At 47.1% G+C, this 19,559-nt stretch overlaps 1 protein-coding gene across 1 annotated transcript in view; it reads left to right on the forward strand.

Moving 5' to 3' along the window:
• The window catches only part of TTC9 (tetratricopeptide repeat domain 9), a 32,168-nt gene extending 13,995 nt beyond the window's left edge, over positions 1-18,173 (forward strand). The window contains exons 2-3 of the mRNA XM_029236447.1: positions 13,736-13,918; positions 16,625-18,173. Of these exons, the coding sequence (XP_029092280.1) occupies positions 13,736-13,918; positions 16,625-16,704 (263 nt within the window). The 3' untranslated portion in view covers positions 16,705-18,173. The remainder of the gene's footprint in view (positions 1-13,735; positions 13,919-16,624) is intronic.
• Positions 18,174-19,559: the final 1,386 nt, after the last annotated feature.

The raw sequence follows: 19,559 nt of genomic DNA on the forward strand, positions 1-19,559 counted from the left end.
TTTCCTGCACCTCTCCTCCCAGGTTCCCCCACTGCTCTCTTTGAAGACACAATGGGCAGAGGTGATCTTTTTTTTTTTTTAATAAAATCACAGTTGATGAGGGTCTTCTAAAAAAAGATAATTTCTTCCCTAAGAGGAACTCTGATGCCTGTCATTACACATTCTTCACCCTGATATACACACACACACACACACACACACACACACACACATACACATTTATTTTTCACAAGATTCAGGTTGTACTGCACAAACATGCACAACTTTTTCCACAAATATTTTACACTAAAAACATTTTTCAGTGTCATTATTTTTCTACAGCGTGATTTAATGTCCGTGTCGTGTTCCATTATGCCAATGCCCTGTTATTTATTTAACCAGTCTCCTACTGATGGATCTTTATTTCCAATACTTTGCCGATACACACAGTGCTGCCACAGAGAGGCCACAAAGGTGCTCTTTCTGCTACACGGGTGCCTGTTAACTAACTTATCCCCAAACATATCTGGTTACGTGGTATTTGCCCTGTTGGCATGGAAAGATGGCAGGAGAGGCAATAGGAACAGGAGAGGTGTTGCTGGGGTCACAGAAGGATGGAGGGAGAGGTGATCAGAACAGGAGAGGTATTTTTTAAAGTCTAAAAAGAGAACAAGATGGCATTTTGGCTTCTGAGATTTTCCCCCATCCTGGCTCAGAATTCCTGCCAATGGGCATGACATGTGTCCTTGGCCAGAGCTAACAAGGTAAAGATACTATCAGGCAATGGGTTTCTTCTGAATGTTTCTGGGTATATACTCATTGTCATATTCCAGATGGCCCAACTGGCCCTTCCAAAGTCCCACTTCTAACCCAAGAAAGGGTGTTAATGAAGACAAACAGTAATGCTGTCCTACCTTCTTCCTACTACTCCACTTCTCTCTCTGTATATACCGCAATGAAGTCAATAAGAGTTGGGGGCCGTGGATGGGGTAACTTGTAAGTATGCTGCTGTAGCACCCAAGTCTGCTCCTTCCCTCATGAAGAGGAGCATGTGACAGGCACCAAAAGGCTGAGCTGACCTCAGGCTTTGGCATTACCACTCTCTTGAGCAGATTTCGATATCCCTTAAAGGACTGTCAACATAAGCTTTTAGCTTATAAGAGTTTTAGACTGGTTTTTCACTTGAGCTCTTTCAAATGCCACTTTCACAGCCAAGTAGTGGCCAACAGAGGGTGAATAAGAAGAATATAAACTCCTTGAAGATATCAGTATCTTTTGAATGCTCTCCATTTCCTTACAAAGCCCCGGCACAGGCCGTGATGAATGAATCCTCATCGAATAAGTTTACGAAGAGCCTGTACCCAGGATTGTGTGGTGGTGGTGAGAGGGATGCAGCAGCCCTTGAATGCTGGGGACATCCATGTGAAGAATTCGAAGGGTGGGAAACAAAGGGCAGCTTGGGAATGGTGTAAAGAGACCTCCAAGAATAATGTTGCTAAAACAAAACAAAAGAAACACTTCGCAATGTTTATTTGAATCCAGTGTAAGCATTGCTAGATTGGAAAAACAGAAGGTCAGAAATTAATGTGAATGGAGTCAGAGGAGATTTAGCCCATGAGATAAAGGCAGACGATCCCTGGCCATGGGAACAGCATCAGCAGTGATGGGAACTCTATCTAGGCGCCAGGCAGGGCAAGAATGATGTGAATGAAGATACTGCCACTTGAAGGGTGCTGGCTTCCTGAGTCAGCAGGAAGTTGTCATAGCTTCCCAGTGCCTTAGACTTGGAAAAGACCTTCAGGGATCAGTGAGTCCAGGCCTCTTTACCCACCAGCTCTGCTGGAGGGGAACCAATGTGGGCTTGGGCTTAGACAGTCCTGGCTCTTTCCCTAAAACTCAAATGGCCTTAGCAAATCACTTAACTTCTTTAAGCCTCAGCTCTTGGAAGCAGGACTAATAAGACCTATTTTCCCAGAGCACCTGTCAAGGTCAAGTGAGTCATGAAATGCTATATAAATGTTTGGTATTGCTACTTACTGAGCATACAATATGTGTAAACCAGTATGATGTAGTTTTGCTGTGTGAGGGTTTACAGATGCCCTACAGATGCTTGTCTGGAAAGCAAAGAAGGTATGTGTCATAGATAGCTGCCATGATGGGCATGAGCTGAGTCTATGGCTGTGAAAAATGATTTTATTCATTGGGAAACAAAAGGGCCCACTTGATGACTGTACCTGTAGACCTGGCCTCATTAGAAAAAGACCACCCTACATGTTCTGTGAAAGTGTTACCATTAGGGAGGGTTGTACTATAATTCACAGGTATTAGAAAGATGGTAACTTCTCAGCAAGTTAGAAATAGAGGGAAATTACCTGATCTTGAGCATCTACCAAAAAAACTAAAGGTAGCATCGTACTAAATGGTGAGAGACTGAATGCTGTCCACAACCCTTCATAGCAGCATCATTCATAATAACCAAACACTGGAAATGGCCCAGATGTCCTTCAACAGATGAATGGTCAGACAAACTCTGGTATGCCCATACCATGGAATACTACTCAGCAACGAAAAGGAAGGCACTATTGATACTCGTAACAGCTTGGATGCATCTCAAGGGGATTATCTCAAGATTATGCTAAGTGAAAAAAAAGCTAATTCTCAACAACTTCATACTATATGATTCCATTTATGTAACACTTTGAAATGGCAAAATTTTAGTAATGGAGAACAGATTAGTGGTTGTCGGGGTGAAAAAGGAGGTGGGGATACAGGAGAGACATGGATGTAGTTATAAAAGGGCAACAGGATCCCTCCTGTGATGGAACTGTTCTGTAACTTAACTTTGGGGGTAGACACAGGAAACCACGTACGTGATAAATGGTATAGAATTAACACACACACACACACACAAATGAGTACAAGTGAAGCTGGAAAACCTGAATAGGATCTGCAGATTGTATCAGTGTCAATATGGTAGTCAATATATTATACTATAGTTTTATAAGATGTTATCATTGGGGAAACTGGATAAAGGGTGCAAGGGATCTCTGTATTATTTCTTACAACTGTATGTGAATCTAATATTATCTCAATAAAAATTTCAATTAAAAAATAATACTGTTGGTGTTAGTCTGGCCAGCAGCAGCTAAGACGGATGTTGTTTCAGGAAGAAACCAGAGATGTGTCATGTCAGCCCTATTAGGATCACAGCCGACTCTCAATGGAATTGGAGATGCAGGTGGTTTTAGGACTTACGAAAGAGAAGCCTTGGTGGAAACTTTGCACTTGGTTTTGTTTGTTTGTTTTTGTCTTTGAATGCAGAGACATAAGAGGGGTAGAGGGTCCCGGAGAGTTATATAGGAAGCTTCCAAATGAGATGTATACAGATAAAGTATACAAATAAAATGAGCACAGTTTGGTACCAACAGAGTCCCACAGTTGCACCTGGCAAGAAGCAGAACTCAAGCCTCAAAGCTGTCTAATGAAGGAACTGAATTAAAATTCATTATAGGCAGTTGAACATTCTAAGACAGCACTGTGGGTAATGCTTAAGATCACGGTCTCAGGTGACAGATGGCTTAGAATCAAATCCCGGCCCTGATGCATATTAGCTTTGTGACCTTTGGCAAGTGACTGAACTTCCTTGGGCCTTAGTTTCCCCATCTAGAAAATGGGCAAAATACTAGAACCTACCTCATAGGCTGTTGTCCAGACTAAATGGGTTAATGCTTAGAACACTCCCTGGCCAATTCATGCTTGATCAAGGTTACCTGCTCTTACTCTTACTACCCTTCTGGGAGGATAGATGAATACTGCCTATGATGCAAGGCTAGATTCTCCTGAGCTCATCATGAAGCATCTCAGCGTTCTACCCTGTTTCTTCATTTCCTTGGCCTGGGCTCCTATTCACCAGTCAGAAGTCTCTAATCACTAAGAAGGAAAGAACCCAAAATGTCACATGTTGACTGTTGGAGAACAGCTGTTTGCCTACATGTGCAGATTTCCTGGCTCTAGGGCATGGCTTTCTGGGACCTGTTTGCCCTTGTGGGTAATCCTGGGGCCTCCCATGGTTATCCTGGGCTCTCATGGTTTAACCAATAGATGTTCCTGAAGAAACATACATCGAAAATGGTAGAATGTAAAGTACTAGCTCAGGTGAGACGGCCCACCTGCAGGTGCTCACTGGGGACTTTTTAAAAATGTGGATTACAGGGACTTCCCTGGCAGTCCGGTGGATGTGACTCCACGCTTCCAATGCAGGGAGCGCAGGTTCGATCCCTGGTCGGGGAACTAAGATCCCACATGCTGTGCAGCTCAGCCAAAAAAAAACAGACTTAAGAAAAAAAATGTGGATTACAGAGTTCCAGAATCTCCATGTTAACTAATGATGATCAGTTAGCATGGATGATTTAATGAGAAACACTGTGGGGTTCTCATCAGATGTCAGGGAAACCCTGACTTTTCTCAGCCCGCTCACAAGCCTTCAAGGTAGGGAGCAGCCATAATTACCTTCATTTTTACCCACTTCAAAACTGAAACTCTGAGAGGTGAGCTGTCTTAACCCAAGGATGCCAGGTGAATGCTAGTGCTGGGGACATTGTCTTGTATCAACTAACTTAGAGGCACTGAAACTGGCCAGCAACTTCTCCATAAAAATATTTCCGCCTTCTCTCGAAGGCTCTTTCATGCCCTATAGAGTCAGGAACAAGGCCTATTCATTTTCCTGCCACAGCTGGCTTTTAGAGCTCCTAGCTTTCCCAAATTATTAGGACTCCAGAGGAGCCCAGCAACTTTGGGTCTGTCTGCCACCCCATCCAAAAAGCTGTCAGTGAAATATCGGCGGTGGTACCCAATCATCCACTCGTGATGAGAGAAGGGCTGAGAGCAGGCAGGAGGCAGCATTCATGTCTGCAGTTTAGGGATGTAGATAGGTGGGAGGAGGGTACAACAAACTGTTGACTCAGAGGCTGTCTAATCTATAAGTGAAAAGAAAATAGTCCCAGAACCCTACTCCATTCTTTCCCTAAGCCCCCTTTTCTGGCTGCAAAGCTGCTTTTATCATGTTCTCTGCATATACCCACCCACCCCCGATAGGAAAACACACCTTTGAGCACACTTTTGAAAGGAAAACTGGTAAGTAAAACCAAGCATCAAACCTAGGTGTGGGAAACATTTGTGGCAAGTGTGAGTTTATGTACATCCGAGACCATGAAAGGAAAAATGAGAAATTGGGGATGGGCTCTGCCCTCGCTGCACAGGTTTGGGGGTGGAGCATTTTTGCTGATCTCTGAATCAGCTCATGTCCACGGAGCATTTGCTGTGGGCCCAGCGCTGCATCCAGCATTGTGGTGCACTTTCTCACTTCATCCTCAGAACAGACCGGTGAGTTCGATAGAGTTGCTGTCTTTATTTCAGAGATGAGGAAACGAGTCTTAGAGAGCGCCAGTCACTTTCTAAGGCCGCATAACTGGCCAGGGGCAGTCAGGATTAGAACCCAGGTCTGCCTTACCCCTAAATTCTTCATCTCCCTTAGAAAGTAGACATCTCTTTGTGCAAACTGGGGTTTGCCCATCTCCTTCCAGCTGTCTTCTTTGCCCTCCCCACAACCCAGTGAAATAAAAGCAAGCCAAACATAATTTCTGAAATGAAGATTCCTAGGTGTTTGGGAGGGCCCAAGGCTCTAAGTAAACAGCCACTGTCAAGGGGAAAGATCTGTGTGTTACGTGGCAAAGGCCACGCAGACAGTCACACACACTGACCTACTAACTGTAACCCTGGGATTATAGGTTATATTTAACATAAACAAAACCTCCATGAGTATATTTATCATAAAGTTACTTCAGTATCTAAAATGTAGAGGCAACATAAATGTCCAGAAAGAAGCAAAAAGAGAGAAATCAAGAAAAGAAAGTTGTTTTCAGAACTCTGAGTGTAAGCATTCGTGTACAAAGAGAGGAAAATCAGTACTTTTATGGAAAGGTAAAATTGGGTGGGTCATAGCAGTCCTGGATATGAAGCCTAATAAGTAAAAATACCCATCATTTCACTGCACACACTACATTCCCATTGCTCTGCCACAGAAAGACCCTCTGTCATCTTGCAATATATACAAACATCAAATCACCATGTTGTACACCCGAAACGAACATCATGTTATGTCAACTTTACCTCAATTTTTAAAACCATTTTTCAATTTTTTTTTTCTTTTTTTATTTTCTTTGGCCACACCACATAGCATGCAGGATCTTAGTTCCCTGACCAGGGATTGAACCTGCGCCCCCTGCAGTGGAAGTGCAGATTCTTAACCACTGGACTGCTAGGGAAGTCCCTACCTCAATTTTTAAAAAAAGAATCAAGATGCTAAAAAAAGAAAGAACTTCTAAATTACCCTCCAAAATATATCTGACCTATTCTTGAAAATTGGCTTTAAATTAAGCTGTAGTTTCCTGCACTGTGTGTAGGATTCAAAATGGAAATTTCCTCTGGTTAACATAACACGTTGCTGGGGAAACCACATTCGACCAGTGATTTCCTAAAGAACTAGCATTTATGAGAATCAGTTTTTGTGCCCAGCGCTGTGTGGGGCATATAACATACATTAATTACTTCATTTTATCATCACAAGAGTCTCTACAACATAGGTATTATTATCTTCATTTAACACATGAGAAGAAGGAGACCGAGGGAGATGAAGTAACCTGCCCAAGGGCCCGGGCTAGTGCATGGCAGAGCTTGGATTCCAGCCTGGGACCGTATCTCCAGATCCAGCACTGATGCAGCCAGAACACCCCAGAACTAGCACAATCCCATGTGCCTATTCAGTGTGGTTAGGACCTATACCAGTTGTTAAATAGCCTGAATGTCACCTCTATCCTGATCCAAGCTCTTTCCACTTGACTCCTATGCCAACGCCCCTTGAAATCAATTTGAAAATGGGTCAACTAATTTGGTTTGGGAAAATTTCCCCCAGGAACGTAATAGCCAATTCCTGGGCCCACTTCCCAAAGAAATGACCAGCAAGGTGTATTCGTTTCCTAAGGCCACCATCATAAAGCACCACAAACTGCATGGCTTAAAATAACAGAGAAACACTGTCTCACAGTTCTGGAGGTTAGGAGCCCAAGATGAAGGTGTTGGTAGGGTTGGTTCCTTCTGAGAGATGTGAGGGAGAATCTGTTCCAGGCCTCTCTCCTAGCTTCTGGTAGCCTCTGGCATTCCTTGGCTTGTAGGTGGCCATCTTCTCCCTGTGTCTCTTCACATCGTCTTTTCTGTGTGTGTCTGACTCTGTGTCCAAATTTCTCCTTTTTATACGGACACCAGTCATACTGAATTAGGGTCCACCCTACTGACCTCATTTTGACTTGATCACCCCTATGAAGACCCTCTGTCCATATGGGATCACATTCTGAGGTGTTGAAGATTAGGACTCCAACATACCTTTTTGGGAGGACACGATTCACCTCAGAACAGGGAGCAGCCTCATGAAGCAGGTTCCCCCTCCTCACCCCTGGCCCCAGATGGGTCTCTCCTTCCCTCCCATCCAGCCCATGCTTCCCTCCCGTCCAGCAGGTAAGGGCAAATGGTAGTGAATCGGCTGTCAGAAGAAAACCAATGGCTACATGAACTTGGCCTTCCTCCCCCCATCCAGTTTCCTTTCATCTCATGCCAACAAGTGGCGTTTTGCCCGGGCTGTCACCATGCCCTGCATGCACCAGGAAAAACAGAAACAAAACAGGTGGCAGAGCCAGGAGAGCCTGACGTGTTTTAGCCTGAGGTCTCAGTGTGGTTGCCTTGGGGAACATCAAACTTATGATTTCCTCTGTCTCTGTGTGTGAGTGCTTGGGGCTGTTTAAGTTTCTGATTCTCTTTCTCCTACTGAAGAGTCCTCTGCGGAGCTAAGAAAGCCTGCCAAGCTCGTTCCATAAAATCATACCCTAACCACCCAAGGTTGGCAATGGAAGAGGAATCTCCACATGGGAGGAGCGATTGAGGACTTACCGCCCCAATTTTGTCCTCCAAATTTACCTTTCTCTTGTAAGTTGCACTGGCCACTACTGCTGCCACCATGGTAGGCTCAGGGAAGGCAGTTTCCCTTCTAGCGCTCCTTTCCAAGTATGAATGGAAGCTTGTCCTAATTCTCCACAGCTTGGTTGATTCCAGGATGCAGCATTTATTCAAACTTGTCAGAAGACCCAGAGACCAGAAAGTTCATAATATTTCTCTGAAAAGAGCTTCTAGATATGGTGGTCTGGGAGCCGGGGCCCATCTCCACATGTCTACTTTGGACATGTCTCCCCACCGGGCATCTGCTGCTTAATGACTGCATCTTGGAAGCCAAATATATACTCAGAGCCAAGGCCATGGACAAGAACAAGCTCCCTTTCCATCTAGCCTGAGGCCTGCCTTCCCAAGTCCACTGTCTCCTAAGCTGGGACTGGCCAACAGCGGCGGTGCTTAGGCCCTGCAGGGAAGATCCTGCCCCAGAGCCTTGGCTTGGGAAGACCACATCCGAACAGAATCCAGTCTCTGTGCCAGAACAAATCTCCACATGGCAGGACTGTCTTAGACAAGCCCTTCAATCGCTGCCCCCCCGCCATTTCTGATTGTCGTCTGCAGTAGAAGATGCCTTTTACCAAAAGTAAGAGAACAGAAGTCCTTTTGAAGAGGAACCAGTGAAACAATTTCATCCTTCTATTAAGTGGCAAACATTTATATTCACAGGCTGTTAGGTATGGTAGAGATTACTCAATGAAGTGTGGGCCCCTCGTTTTTACTGAGGCCCCAAAAGGGAAAGTGATTTTCCTAATGTTGGCTAGTGGCAAAGGTGGGACGAGGATCCAGCTCTTCTGATTCCCAGCCCAGTACTCTTTAGAATAGTGATCTGTGCCGTATAGTAGAGCACAGAGACTCGTATTTTAAACCTTATTTCAAACGGAGACCAGGTTGCTACAATGTGGAAGAAAACTCGTGGATCATCAGTGGATCCAAAATGGCAATCTAGGATCTCCCGGCATGACGGGATCTAAGCACGTGAGTGTAACAGCAGAGGGGACATATTCCAGGGGTTCCCTAATGCTAGTCAGTTCTGACTCCTGGGTGCCGCTTGAATGAATCCCTTTCTCCTGCCTTTCTGCCTCAGCTTGAGTCAACCGAGTCACCATTATTTTATCATCCAAATCCACTCTTGCCCTAAGAATAAAGTCCCAGATCCTCGACATGAAACAGAAGGGTCTGTGTGTCCTGGTTTCATCTTGCTTCTCTAGCTTTATTCCCTTTTACCCTTCCCTTCAGTTATTCTGCTCCAGCTGGGCTTGGCTACTCAAACCTCCTCAAATAAGCCATAATCTCTCTTTCTTTCTATCTTCCTTCCTTCCTTCCTCCTTTCTCTTTCTTTCTTTCTTTCCTTCTTCCTTCCTTCCTCCATCCTTCCCCCCCCCCCCCCCCACATAGAAAGCTTTTTCTCCTTTCCACCTACATCAACTGTTCTCACACAAGCGTGATTCCCCCCGCCCCCCACCAGGGGACATTGGGCGATATCTGGAGACATTGTTTTGCTTGTCACAATTGGCATCTAGTACGTAGAACGCAAGGATGTTGCTAGACATCCTACAATGCCCAGGACATCCCCCCTAGCAAACAATTACCCAGCTTGAAATATTTATGGTGCTGAGGTTGAGAAACACACAACCTTTGGAACCCAGCTTAAACACCGCTTCTTCCAAGAAGCCTCCCATGATACTTGATCTTGGTTTAGGGCCCTCCCCCCTCAGCAGGCTCCCACTCATCACTTCTCCTTCACAGCTCTTGGCACACGCGGGTATTTGAGATAATGCACCGTCTGCCCTCCCCAACAGTCCATCAGCTCCAGGACGGGGCAGGGCGTTTGGTTCACCACCTCATCCCGGTGCCCTGTACAGTGCTCTGTGCAGTTAGTTTTTGTTTTGTTGACCCTGGGACACAAAGGAAGGCTGTTTACACAGGTGCCCTGTCTCTTACGAGGGGTGATGTGGTTTCTAAAGGCTTCACATGTAGACCCACAGGTACCCATGGGCAAGAGCACAGTCTTGGGAGCCAGGCAGAAGTGGGAGGATATCGTAATTCTGCCACCTCCTAGTTGAGTGACCTCCAGCAGGTTACTTACTTTCTCTGGAACTGGGTTTCGTCATCAGTAAAAGAAGCATAACGGAGAACCTGTTTCATAGATTTGCTGTGAAGATGAAAAGACATAGTATATGTAAGGTACTGAGGTAAGGTAAGGTATCCTCTGACACAAGGTAAGGGATTAACGACAGAGAGGAAGAAAGGGCAATGGGACAAAATGACCTAGTCTCAGGGTCTCCTGCAGCCCCCAGGCCCTGGGTAGCAGGCAGAGAAACGTGGAAGAGACATCAAGAGACTGCCGGTCAACCTCTCCTTCTTGACTTCTTCAACTCTAAAATGTGCCTACAGATATCCCATTTTACTTATCCCATGGGCTTGTTATATGTACCCCAGATAACTCCCCACCCAAACAAGAGAGGTACCTAAAAATCACCTGCAGGTAGGGCTGAGTGCAGCCCAGACTGTCTCTTGCCTCCTCCACCCTGGGCCTTCTTAAGAGCTCTGGCCTGCCACCCCTTGTTTCTTATCTGGATTCCCCCTCTCGGTGCAGACTTTTGGGAAGGCAGCCCATCTGGACCCGAGCTAACTCCAGATTTCTCCATCTCCCTGGGCTCTGCTTCTGGTGCCAATAGGGCCTCCACACCCTGTAACCTGCCGGGCCCCACCTCCCCTGCGGTCTGAACCCGGGTCCACAACCAGGTCTCACAGTTCACACCAGATCTGCAGGGGAATTCCAGACATTTTCACTGAATGAGTCCTGGAAATCGACTGCTATCCTTCTTTTGCCCAAGGTGGGGGGATGGTGTGTTAGCAGGAGGACTTTCCCGTTTCCAGGCCTTTTTGCTTCCCCCCCCACCCCAGTTTTAGACATTCAAAAACTGTTTTTTAAAACAAACAAAGATCCATTTCCTAGACTGCTCAGGTCAGCAAACAGAAGTGTCTGAGGATGGAGGACTGGACAGGAAGAGGGCTCTCAGCTGAGAACAGAGGACACGAGATGGCCTGTGGAAGCTTGGACAGGAAACCCTTCAGTTCTGGGGGCAGCTGTTGGAGCCAAGTTTCACACAGGTAGCAGCCAGTGAGGTTCCCAGGCGGGAACCTCGTGACAGAAGCCCTCCCTGTCCGCAGAGCTGTGAAAGCACCAAGGCAAACTCCAGCAGCAACGGGGTAGGGCAAGGGGGCAGGGGGGTCTCCACCCCACAGCTGAGGGAAGAGAGGGCAGGGAGCTGGTGGCGTCAGCTCGGCCGGGTGCACCCCTAGTGTGCCAGCAGGTCTGCGTGTCTCTGAGACCACAGCCACCTGTGCCCATGCCCACGGGGTTAGCAGCCTGCTGCTTCTGTCGTCTTGTTTGGCTTCCTGCCCTGTAGCGAGTGGAACGTGATGGGTCAATTTCCAGATCTGGGCTGATTCTCTGCCACTTCCTGGTTGTCATAGCGCCAACTCAGCCTGCAAAAGGATTTTTTTTGTTTGGGGTCTTTTTGGGTTTTTTTTGTCTAAAATGCCCGATGAAAGATCTGGTCTTTTAATCAGCAGTTCACATCCCTGGGAAGTTATTTAAGGAATCAAAACAGCAGACGGTAGACCCCTGAAGATTAAAATCAGTGACTTGACTCTATCCCGAGGGTGATTCTTCCAATGTGGGAGAAACCTGAGTGCAAAGGAGCAGCGCATCAGCATCCTCCCACGTCCCACGTCCCACCAGCCAGGTCTTGGCAGGAAGCAACAGTTTGACCTGCTAAGTCTGTTTTCATTCACTTTGAAGAAGCAGACAGGTGCCCTTCCGCCACCTCACCCCACCCCCTCTTAAAAAATTCCTCCAGTGTGTTTGACACCCCTCTTTGCCTTTAGTCAACGCCTACTGAATGCTTGAGGGATGGAATGGAGGCCGAGGTAGCTCAGCAGGACTGGGATTAGGGTGAGGCAAGTGAGGCCCCTAGGGCACAGTATGTAAGGAGGTGCTCACTCAAGGGTACAAGCTTCCTCACCCTCGCCCTAGCCCTGGCCCTGTGACTGATCGCTGGTGAGAGAAAGCTTCAAGGGGGAGACGGTTTACTCAGAGATAACTGACTCTGGAATAGGAAGGAGCCCCACATAGGCACCAGCCAGTCTCAGCTTCCTCTTGCCTGGGACCCCCAGGTCTCTCATGCCCAGAGGTGTGCTCTGTATAAGGCTGGTCACTAGCCCATCAGAGGCCCCTGCTCCCAGGGACTGCAGAGACAAACGTGTGGAAGAGAACTTGAGGAAATTCAGAGGTCACCACAGGATTGCAGGGGCTGCAAAGAATTATAATTACATGAAGTAACAGTGTGGGTGTTTACTATGTGCCAAGCCCTGTGTCAAATACTGTGCCATCATTTTATATAATCCCTTCAACAGCTCAGTAAGGAACTTGGGCTCTGGAGCTGGACAGTTTTGATTTAAATCTCAGCCTTGCCTCTTTCATGTTGTGTGTCCTTGGGAAGTTACTTAAACCTCTCTGGGCCTCAGCTTCCTCATCTGTAAAATGGGAATAATACTTGGACCTTCGTTATAGTATCCCAAAGATTCTATCAGGTGAGACAAGTAAAGCAACGAAGCAAGCATCCGGCACAAGGGAAGCATTTGACAAATATTGGCCAAGGTTAGTATTGTCATTGCCTCTTGTGGCTTGTCCCTACAGTAGCCACAACAAACGTGTCACAGACTGATGGCTTAAACAATAGATATGTTCTGTCTTATGGTTCTGGAGGCTAGGAGTCCAAGATCAAGGTGTTGGTAGGGTTGGTTCCTTCCGAGAGCTGTGCTTCTCTCCTAGCTTCAGGTAGCCCCAGGCATTCCTTGGCTTGTAGGTGGCCATCTTTTCCCTGTGTCTCTTCACATCGTCTTTCCTGTGTGTCTGTCTTGGTGTCCAAACTTCTCATTTGCCTTAGTCTCTTTGGGCTGCTGTAACAAAAGTATTGCACAGTGGGTGGCTCAAACAACAACCACTTATTTCTCATAGTTCTAGGGGCTGGGAAGTCCAAGATCAAGACACCGTAGATTCAGTGTCTGGTGAGGGCCCACTTCCTGGTTCATAGATGGCTGCTGTCTCACTGTGTCCTCACATAGCAGAAGGGGTGAGGGAGCTCTCTGGGGTCTCTTTTGTAAGAGCACTAATCCCAGTCATAAGGGCCCCACCCTCAATACCTAGTCACTCCCAAAGACCTCACCTCCAAATACCGTCACTCTGGGAATTAGTTTTCAACATGTGAATGTTCGGGGGGACAAAAACATTCAGTCTATTGTACCCTTTTTATAAGGACACTGGTAAGATTGGATTAGAACCCACTCTAATGACCTCTTTTTAACTTGATTACCTTTGTAAAGACCCTATTTCCAAAGAAGGTCACATTCTAAAGCACTGGGGGTTAGGACTCAGTGAGGGGGGCGGGGGGCACAATTCAATCCATATTACAAGGTCAGGTAACTTGCTCAAGGTCACACAGCTTGTTGAAGATGAAACTGGATCCTAGAACCCAGGATTATTTGATGACAAACTCCATGGCGTAAACCCCACCGTAAAGCCCCAGCACTCGTAAACCTTCTCTGGTCAGAGAGGAAAAACCAAAGGGAGACATTCAGAGCCTGCTGCTGTTGTGTTGATGGCACTTTCCCTTCTTTCTCCCTTCCTCTGTAGCCTGCCTGCTCCAGGCTGAGCTGGTGAACTATGAACGAGTCAAAGAGTACTGCCTCAAAGTCCTGAAGAAAGAAGGGGAGAATTTCAAGGCCCTTTACCGGTCCGGTGTGGCCTTCTACCACCTTGGAGACTATGACAAAGCACTCTACTACCTGAAAGAAGCAAGGACCCGACAGCCAACAGGTAAGGAAGCAATTGCTCTTTCCTTACCACCAGCCCCCTGGGGCAGCTCCCAGGCCGTCTCATTGCCGTGGTCAGAGTTCCTGGCTGGCAGGGCCAGGCAGGGAGGGAAATGGCAAATGAAGGGTCAGGTGTGTGCTAGGTCCTGGAACAAGGAGAACACATAGTCCATGCCTTTGCCTGGGGTCTGGGTTCCAGGGAGCCTGGGCATCTCTTCTTTTCAAATGGAATATGGAATTCTTCATTTTTCCAACCGAGAATCCAGCCCTCTTTACTTATTCAATGAGTACATATTGTATTCTTACTATGTGCCAAGATTTGTGCTGGGTGCCAAGGATGGAGATGAGAAGACGCGGTCCCCACTTGTGAGGAGCTCACATTCTGGTTGATGAGACAGAATACAAATGGATAATCTGGGAGCTAAGCCCAACATCCTCCAGGAAGCATGCTCCAGCTCCTTCAGTCAGAACCCAGTCCTTAGAGCAGGTGTTATCTGTACCATTCGCTTAAATCACATCCACTAGCCCCGCCATTCATTCATGCCACAGATATATATTGAGCAGGTACAATGGGCCAGGAACTCTTCTAGGTGCTGGGTAAATAGCAGGGAACAAAAAAAAGTTGCTACCTTCAAGGACTTTATGTTATAATGGAAGGAGATGGACAGTAAACAAACAGACAAATTGATAACGTAATATTTAGTAGTAGTAAGTGCTATGAAGGAAGTAAAGCAGTCAGAGGATCAAGATTAAAGGGGGTGCTATTTCAGACCAGGTGGTCAGGAACACCCTCTCTGAGGAGCTATCATTTATTTATTTATTTTTAATAAATTTATTTTTGGCTGAGTTGGGTCTTTGTTGCTGCTCAGGGGCTTTCTCTAGTTGCGGCGAGCGGGGGCTACTCTTCGTTGCGGTGTGCGGGCTTCTCATTGCGGTGGTTTCTCTTGCTGTGGAGCACGGGCTCTAGGCGCTTGGGCTTCAGTAGTTGCTGCTCGCAGGCTCCGTAGTTGTGGCACACGGGCTTAGTTGCTCCACGGCACGTGGGATCTTCCTGGACCAGGGATCAAACCCGTGTCCCCTGCATCGGCAGGCGGACTCTCAACCACTGCGCCACCAGGGAATACTTGAGAAGGTATCATTTAGACCATGACTTTGACTTGCTGTTGCCATGGCTGTTCATATGGCTGATTTTTTTTTTTTTAACGCAATTCTCCTTCCAAGGAGTCTTGTTAGGATGAATTTGCAAATACCCAACATGCTTTTTTCTTTATTTTTTTAAAGAACACTAATATCTTTATTTTTATGTGTTGTTGATTTGTTTTCTGTATATAAATCATGTTCCCCCAGCTCTACTATAAGCCACTTGAGGACCAAGAATGGGACTCATTCAACAGAATTCTCTTGAGCACCTGCTATCTGCCAGCACTGTTCTGGGTGCCCTGCCAGGCATTCTGGAATATTATACAGCATTCATTTGTACTTGTGGAAGTAAACATCTCAGGCAGCCTAATTCATATTTCGGTGTGTGCAGGGCTAAACAGTTGTCCTATGTCCTTCCGCACTCACTAATTTAAGGGCTGGAACTGGGGGGAAATTCCCCAGTTTGTGGTGAGGTTGTTGCCTAACCTTACTGGTAAGAACAAGATAAGACAATGAAGCAAATTTCTTCTAAACTCTCCAACTGAAAAACATTACAGGGGCTTCCCTGGTGGCGCAGTGGTTGAGAATCCACCTGCCAATGCAGGGGACATGGGTTCGAGCCCTGGTCCGGGAAGATCCCACATGCCGTGGAGCGACTAAGCCCGTGCGCCACAACTACTGACCCTGCGCTCTAGAGACCGCGAGCCAAAACTACTGAGCCCACGTGCCACAACTACTGAAGCTCGCGCGCCTACAGCCCATGCTCCCAACAAGAGAAGCCACCGCAATGAGAAGCCCGCGCACCGCAACGAAGAGTAGCCCCCGCTCACCACAACTAAAGAAAGCCTGCGTGCAGCAACAAAGACCCAACACAGCCAAAAATAAATAAAATTATTTTTAAAAAAAAACAACATTACAATCAACTAATATTTATTGATCATTTGGGTTAAGCCCTTTTAGACATATCTACTTTGGTCCTCACAGCAATTTTATAAGGAAGATATGATCCCCGGGAGAGGCAGCCTTTGGATTCAGATGCGGCAACTATGTGTGTCTCCTTGGGCATCTGACTTAATCTCTCCGGGGCCCAGTTTTAACTTTGGTCACAGTGAGGATGATGAAACATACCTTACAGGATTATAATGAGTGTTCAGTGAGACGATGAAGGTTAAAATCATGGCATAAAGTAGGCACTGAAAAACGGAAGTTGTTTCTTGCAGACGAGACAGGAGGCTCAGAGAAACTTCTAAGTTGCCTGAGGTTAAACTCCAACTAACTGTGCTGACTCAGGACCACTGGGGTTTGCTGCTCCGTAGAAATAAGGGGAGAAATTCCCCTGCCTCTCCTCTCCTTGCCATCTGTGCTCTGGGTCACAGGGACCTGTCCACGTGGAGACGCGGAGCAGTGAAAGAGAGGAAGCACATCCTGGTTGCCCTCTCAGCCACGCTGGACCTTGGCTGAGTGCGTCTGGCTTGTCCATGGTCTGCAGATACAGCTTTGGTCTGATTCTTCACAGACCCAAGAGTTCCCCTCACCAGCTGTTCCCTAAGGTGTGTTTCTCTCCTCACAGACACCAACGTGATTCGATATATCCAGCTGACGGAGATGAAGCTCAGCAGATGCTCCCAGAGAGAGAAGGAAGCCATGTAACTAGAACACCTTTCTAGAGCCGAGCCTAACCCGGGACATCCAGGCACCCACTGGTGGAGAGCCCTTCCCAGGGTTCTGTTCCTTTCTCCCCACTTCCTCCTCCTATTGCCCCTCAACTCTTTGTCTACTCCCAGTGTGAAAAGAAGGAGACGGGCAGATTTGGAATCTGGTGGGTTGCCCTGACAAGGGACATCCTCTTTCCAGTAGGGCAGCCGCTGAGAGGGACCTAACTTCAGCGGGAACAGCTGCAGAGGACTGTCACAGGTTGGGAATGCCATTGCAGCTTTGACTTGGGCCAGTGCTTCCGGCAGAGGCAGAGCCTGGCAGGTGCACCATCCCAAAGGCGTCAGGCACGGAGCCCACGGGCTGGACCCCTCCACAGCTGCCTGACAGACTGCAGCATCTCAAGGCAACTGTGACAAATCCAGGGATGAGACAGACACCAGAAGCGTTGGTTAAGCCAACAGAGCCTGAGAGTCTGTGCACTGGATTTCTGCACACAAACCCGCTCCCCACCCCCAAAACCTCAGGCCCTGCCTCCCTCCCTCACTCGTTGTCTTGGTTTGTGCTTTCTCCTCTCCCACTTGGGGATCTGAGACTCTGCCAGGATTCACATGCCATCGAAGCCCACTCTCAGTGCCCTCTGGTGACCACACATACCATTCTCCCAGACTCCCAGCCAGCAGGCAGCTGTGACAGCAGAAGGGCAGGGTAGAGTGGGCCAGGGGCTGACCACATAGGGACGGGGAGAGGGAGAGATGATATCTAGGGGAAAGAGCATTGTATAGACTGGGAGACTGAGCCGCGGACGAATTAAGTGTAAATAAAAATAAATTAACAGGCAGCAGTTCCTGTCATTTCTGTTGAAAGCGGCCCACTCCCTCACTTGTACTCCCTCCCGCAACCCTCAATCAGAGCTGCTTGCAGCCAGGTAGGATGAGGCTTCCCCCAAAGCAATGGGCCATTTGCGCAGTGGTATACAATGCTGGCTGTGCCTTTGTGCTTTTAGAGTAGGCTGGCATTGTGGAGACTGCCCAGGGATTTGGCTATGTGGGAACCTGTAGCCTCTTTTTTGATGAAATTACCTGGACTCAATATCTAGCACATAGAATGTGTTCAACAAATATTTGTTGAATGACTAAATGATGACTGCAGACTGGCTCTCCTGCCTTAAACTAATTTTATCCCAGCCTAGTCTCCTGACACCTATGCCCTTTTTGCGATGCCATGTTGCTTCAGTCAAATAAGAGACGCTTACCGAGGGCTTCTTGTTTGCCTGTCATTGTGCAGTTTGCCCTGGGACATAGGATGTAGTCCCAGTCTTCAAGGAGTTGGAAGAGTTGAGAAATAGTCATAGGAGATTATTACCAATGATACCTTTAATTTATATGATGCTTTAAAATTTTCAAAGCACTTTCATGTATTTTTTGTGTGATCCGTGGGACAATATTGTACAAATTAAAATATATACAGATGCAATAATATTAATAGTGAGCATTTATTAAATGCACTGTCCTCAGATCTTTACATGTATAATCTCATTTCTTTCGTGCAATTACCCTACTATTCCCATCTGATGGATAAGAAAACTGAAAAAGAGAAAACTAGCCCAATGTTGCATGGCCTTAAGTGGCATAGCTAGGATTTGAACCGAGTCTGTCTGACTCCAGAGCTTCAGCTGCTAACTACTCCGTAGTTAGTTGCTGCCCTAAAAGGTATAATATTGGGTAGTTACAACCATTCGAAAGCAGGACAGTATGTGTGACAAACCTTGACTACGTCAATGATGGTACGTGGGCTGCCTTTCATATTTAGTCCAAGGTGAAAAATTGTCCCTAACACTTGACTCCCTAGTGGCGGAAAAGGCAGCTGAGACCCAGCAGTTATTTCTGTGTATTGTTTATTCTCCTTGCTGACGGGCCAGCACGTATCCAAACAATCCAGCTAGCATTCCTCACCCCATCCCCAGCTTTGGGGAAGAGTCACAGTTACAGGTAGAGATTGAAAGGAAACACACAGTTAATTCTGGCTTATTTGTTTAATCAGAGGCTCCAACACTGCAGGATCCAATCACTTCTGAGGGGCCCAGAAGGCGGCAGCACAGTGTATATTCACATAGCTCCTCAAAGGCTTCCAACGGGGGCTGCAAGAAGGTGCTAGAAATATCCAGGGGCCCCCAGTTGGTTGCCTATAGCTCACCCTCTGGAGAAGGGAAAAAGGGAAAAACGCTGATACTGCTGCCACATCCTCCCCCACCCCTACCATGTCCTCCTCTCTGCCCTCTTCCCCCAAAATGATTTCACATGACCCCAACTCAAATCCACCCCGCAGCACACATAGTACGGGCAAACGTGCAAAACTCCCCTCTTCCTTAGGCTCCAGCCCAGAAAGTTTGTGAGCTGGCAGACTGCTTGTTAGGATCTGAAGGATGAAGATGAGGTCAGAGGTGGTGTGCAGAACCAGTTCAATCCGGGAGGGTCTTCCTTTGGTCTTCGTGCCATGAAGAAGGACTCAGAGTAACTATTCACAACGTGGAACAGGAGAGGGGTCTTGCCTCACCGAGGGAGAGGGGCAGAGCTGGACAGACGGGGATGATAAGATTGCTGCCATCCTTCCAAAGAAAACGGTTGAAAACCAGAACTAGGTGAGGACAACCTCATGGGGCCTCATAGAACAAGCGACCAGGTCTTCTGCTTGTCTGGTAACGTAGGTACGCATGCTGGGAACTCCATTCACTGTGACCCAAAGTTAAATGATCCCAAAGAGAAAAGCTGCCTGGGACTTGTTTGAGATGGTGGGACTGAACTTCCTGTGCGTTTGTCCAGAGACTTCAGAGAGCTGGTAGGCAACATCAG

This window comes from Monodon monoceros, unplaced genomic scaffold (genome assembly GCF_005190385.1).
Source record: "Monodon monoceros isolate NGI ecotype Baffin Bay Population unplaced genomic scaffold, NGI_Narwhal_1 Super_Scaffold_21, whole genome shotgun sequence".
Taxonomy (NCBI): domain Eukaryota; kingdom Metazoa; phylum Chordata; class Mammalia; order Artiodactyla; family Monodontidae; genus Monodon; species Monodon monoceros.